The sequence below is a fragment of the Hermetia illucens genome, chromosome 4, assembly GCF_905115235.1.
Source record: "Hermetia illucens chromosome 4, iHerIll2.2.curated.20191125, whole genome shotgun sequence".
NCBI lineage: Eukaryota > Metazoa > Arthropoda > Insecta > Diptera > Stratiomyidae > Hermetia > Hermetia illucens.
The window spans coordinates 36,080,826-36,085,883 of record NC_051852.1 but is presented as its reverse complement, the minus strand read 5'-3'; the positions used below and the strand labels follow the sequence as shown (position 1 = coordinate 36,085,883).

Here is a 5,058-nt window from a genome sequence, read left to right as displayed (position 1 = left end):
GATAACATTCAAGGATTTTGAATTCGTGAGGAACGATAGATGAAATTATGATGGGGGAGGTAGTACAGGAATACTTGTGGGTCGCCATTATCGTTTCAGGCATATCAATAGGCCTGAATTTGAAACCTTTGAATGGATCGAAGTCTCTTGTATTCTGTTTTCACTACCTAGAGGAGGGAATTTATACATTCTGTCAGTCTCTGCAGTGGAAAATAATCGAGGCAAGTTCAAGAAGGAATTCCATTCTCTGTTTACGGTACTCGAACTGAACAAGCTGCATAATTATTATATTTTAGCTGCCGACTTGAATGTGTGGCGCAGCGGGGTCAACAACATTCGAAATTTATTTCGAATGAAGACGCTCAAAGTGATGTGTGGCTTTACCTAACCAGGTACAACTACAAATGCTAAGCATACCTCGTGGCTAAACGCCACAAACAATCCCAGAGGGGTATTCGTCAAATCTTGGATAGAGCAATACCAGATAGAGTATAAATGCGAATAGGTCAGAGGGTCTAACCTGGCCAAGGGCAAATTCCTATCTGGATTTGTGCATTGCAATGATTTTCTCGTAAAGTATGTCTAACGTCAGTGACTCGCTCATTTACTTTTTGGGGCAGACATTTTGAGTTCTATTTCCCCCATGTTTCACTTGGTACCCCAATGACCATTTTCCATGAAAAAAAGCAATTTCGCTCCCCCCCTTCGCAGTTATGGGAATATACGAATTTTTCTCCATATATTTATTAATATCTTGAGCATGCGTAATAATTTTCCCAGCCCATTATTGAAATACAGAGCATTTGTTTGCACTGATGAAGGGAACAAGTGGTTCCCGAAATATCGGTATTTGCAAGAATAAATACCCACACCAACGAAAAAGAAACAACAAGTTTTTATTATTTCAATTTTTTTCTGCTTCCGCGCTAGAGGGTGCTGCGAAAATCTTAAAGAAGCAAACTAGGATTATTAAAAAATATTAAAAACTAAATTTTTGATGTCGTGTTAAGCTTTTTTTTTTAATTTTGGTATTTTTTTAGGGCTTCTTGAATGACTAAAAAAATTACCGAATGGATCCGAATTATCCTAGTTTGCGGACCGTACAAATATGTTCTGAATAAGTTGTGAACATTTCAAAGAATTTCGTTGGATGGATTTTTGGCTATGGTGGCAGCAGATTTTCAATATGCAGTTATGTCCGGATAGCTGGGTGGTTAGAGCACAAGGCTGTCGTACGGGAGGTCGCGATTCAAATCTCACTGGTGGCAGTGGAATTTGTATCGTGATTTAACGTCGGATACCAGTCGACTCAGCTGTGAATGAGTACCTGAGCCAAATCGGGGTAATAATCTTAGGCGAGCGCAATGCTGACCACATTGCCTCCTACAGTGTATTGTAGTGTACCGTTACGGTCTTGAATGAAGTGCTCTAACACACTTCAAGGCCCTGATCCAATACGGATTGTTGCGCCAACGATTATTATTATTAGTTTCGAGAAAAACGCATTTAAAAAGTAGAATGTGATTTTTAGCCATAAAATCTTAACTAATCTGCTATACCTAGGCCATAAACTTTAAGTTTCTTCAATAAATACATGTACAGCCTTGGCTTCATTTCTTGTCCTTTTAGCAAAGCCATTCGCACGTCATTCGGACCGATAAATACGCGATTTGTTAGGACGATCGTCATAAATCTGGTATGTGACTTATTACGTGTTTAACAGTATAATTTCCGAATATCAAAAGATCACTTTACAAATATATTCTATACTATATCTAGATACAATTGATCCCACAAAAAATCGAACTTCGATCGAAAAAATGTTGTTTTTTTTTAATTTCACTTATTGCCTCATATTCTTCAGTAGTATTTTTTAAGCCAATGAAAAAAATAGATTTCGCTTCACTTCCTTCTTTTTCAATGACAATAAAAATGGCCCGTTAGTTTCAAAGCTTTAGATGAAAATATTACCCGTCGTCATTCAGCTTCCCCCCGCATTGAGATCGCCGGAAACTATGTTAGAGCTATAATCTCGAGCGTTCAACTGAATACTGGCTAACATCTCGCCGTACTGTGCTATTGTGGTACCAGCTGGGACGTGGTAGCTCAAGATTAATTGTTTCATTGTTCATTGTTTCTTGCATCACTTGTTCCACATGCCCCACGAATTACGGTATGGTCCGCATTGCGCAGCCTGTGTCCCACCGTTGGTCTTGCTAAACCTTTTTATGACACTTTATCCTATATGACTAGGGTCTGATTGTTCTTGCAATAGAGCACAGATATCTTCCTACAATCTGCTAATTTTTAGTTCTAACTGACCTTGGTCCCTCAAAGCTCCTCCATCCTCCAACATTTCGTCCGATACTGCCAGTTGGATAATCCGCAGCCCGTTGTCATTGCATAAAGACAATCAAAGGTGACCAGAGCTCGGGGTTCCAAAAAAAATCAGGCAATGCTAAAACAAAGTAAGCATCTCAAAAACATTGTTTGGCTGAACGGTTTCATCAGAGGTTGCCGCGCTCCTTTGTCTCTTAGTAAGGGTATGAATTATATTCAATAAAACCCAGATTTGCAATCTTAGTTCCAGCTTAGATACCCACAATTTTTAGTTTAGGATAAAGTGGTCTTGAGCTCGTCATCTACTTGAAGGCGAACCGGACTGATTTGAGAACCAACTTACTCCTTCGCTGTATTGCGACAAGATCCGTAACCGCTTTCAGTGATGATGATCCGCAGAGCAGGCGGGCAGGGTGTCTGGTGAGATTGCCACTGCCGTGTGATCGAAATCAATCTGCCAAAGTATTGGACTCTTTCCCAGGGAAGAGAGTGGTCCCACCATTAAGTAAGGCGATACATTTGGCCAACATTTGCTTCAGATTTGATAAGAAGTCCTGATCAGAAAGGTAAGAAGGGACGTTATTCACCTTAGCCCCGAATAGAATCTGTATTGCAACATAATATTCTTGCAACGTAAAGTTCATTGCAAAAGAAAATCTTCCAGAAAATGTTGCTTAATGGCATTCCAATTTCAAGTAAGCCATTTTGCAAAATTTAATGCAGTTTCGTTTTTTTTTCTTCAGTTGAGAACTCGTGCAATAAATTTAGGAATTCTCTTCTGAATGTGCATAACCAAAAAAGCGGCTTACATCGGCGTGGATGTCATCATTTGATAGTCGCTTCCGTATTACAACAGTATAACTGAAGCAGAAATGGAATTTTACTCTTTGGGAAGATTTATGGTAGTCCTGAAAAGGACTTTTGGGTTTTGTGAGGAATCCTCAATGAAATAGAAATCGATTCTATTCACAATTTACTTCTTCGCTGCTGCCTTTTTCGGAGCCGCTTTCTTTGTTGCTCCTGCTGCCTTCTTTGGCTTTGGTGCCTTTTTAGCTACTTTTGGGGCTTTCGCCTTCTTCTCCTTTGGTGCCTTGGATTTTACAGTTCCAGATTTCTTGGCTGCTTTAGCGGCACCAGATGCTGCTTTCTTAGCTGCGGCAGGCTTCTTGGGTTTAGCTGCTTTCTTCTCTCCAGTCTTCTTTGGTTTAGCTGCGGCTTTAGGTTTCTTTGCTGCTGCCTTCTTCGGTTTAGCCGCCTTTTCAGTCTTTTCCTTCGCTGGGAGCTTGAATGAACCGGAGGCACCACTTCCCTTAGTTTGCACCAATTTTCCAGAGGCAACAGCGCTCTTCAGGTACTTCTTGATGAAAGGAGCCAGTTTCTGGACATCGACTTTGTAGTTGGCGGCCAAGTACTTCTTGATGGCTGGAAGCGATGAACCTCCACGTTCCTTCAGAGACTTAATAGCAGCGTTCACCATTGAAGAAGTTGGGGGATGAGTTGGCTTTGACTTCGGCTTCTTTGGTCCACCTGCTGCTTTCTTTCCTTTCTTCGGGCTGGCTGCGGCTGGGGCGGCGACTGGTGCTGATCCTTCTGCCATAGCGAATAGGTTCGAGTACAAGATAAATCCTCAAAGTATAAACACAAACTTCACAGTTTGACAATGTCTGATAACCGAAATCTACCAAAAGGGCATCAACTCATGAGAACCGCGAAGAAGGGCAATCGACATTTCGGTTTTCATTCCACATAATTATTGAAGAATTATTGGAGTTACTCAACAGTTTTCATCATTTAATAATTATCTTCTGCCCTAATATTGTTTAATCCACTAAAATTAGATTTGAGAGAAATTTCTCCATTTATTTTATGGGAATTCAAATAACTCTCTATTCATGATTATCAGGTATTTCAAACCGCAATTCTGCTGCTATGGTTTCCTTAGTTGTAGTCCGAAGTTTTTAAAAGTTTTATTAAATAATTATTAAAACAGTAATGGAATGTTGATATTCAAGCTATCTGGTAATATGTTGACTCTATGAATCACGGAAAATGACAACATTATCTGAGTTACTTTATCATGCAAATCCCGCCCAAATGTAAAGGGTTCCCATCGTCCCCCGAAGGTATTTTTGGTATCGGCTTACTTTCCATGCGAATTGTTTCTTGATTTTGACATTTCAAATTACCAATTTCTTTTAGAAGTAAGATTTATATATGAATCAAGTATGTACATTTCCTTCCTGAACCAGACGAATTTTCCCAGATAGCTTTTATGAAAACGGCATAGTTGAACGACTGAATGATTTGCATTCAGAACATAGAGCATTTGATTATCATTGAATTGCTGACAAATTGATAAACTGTGATTATAAATAGAATAATTTGCTGTTATAAGTATCTCTGATTAACTTGTCTCATGACCACCTTTATTAATGTGTTTACATTCTTTTGATTTGTTTTCAATAATGAATTACAATTTCATATTATATATTTACATATTTACGTGAAGGCGACTGAGACAATGTGGTGACCAGAGCTAAAGCTTCTAAAAAACATTTGAAACTAATCCTTCCTTGGCCACTGCAAATCCTCAGCCAACTTCAAAGTAAGAGGAAATTAGAAAGGTCTACTTCGCTTGGTAAAAACCATAATACAAAGTAATGAGAGCCAAGTCAGTTTAAAATGCTCTTCAGCCGAGTAGTACCTCCTCAGGATGGT

General features: G+C 39.3%; 1 protein-coding gene across 1 annotated transcript; it reads right to left on the bottom strand.

The window, feature by feature from the left end:
- Positions 1-3,313: 3,313 nt before the first annotated feature.
- LOC119655385 (histone H1-like) lies at positions 3,314-3,959 on the bottom strand. The gene has a single exon (XM_038061256.1). It carries the CDS (start codon positions 3,935-3,937, stop codon positions 3,314-3,316), a length of 624 nt encoding a protein of 207 aa, XP_037917184.1. The 5' UTR covers positions 3,938-3,959.
- Between the last annotated feature and the right edge of the window lie 1,099 nt (positions 3,960-5,058).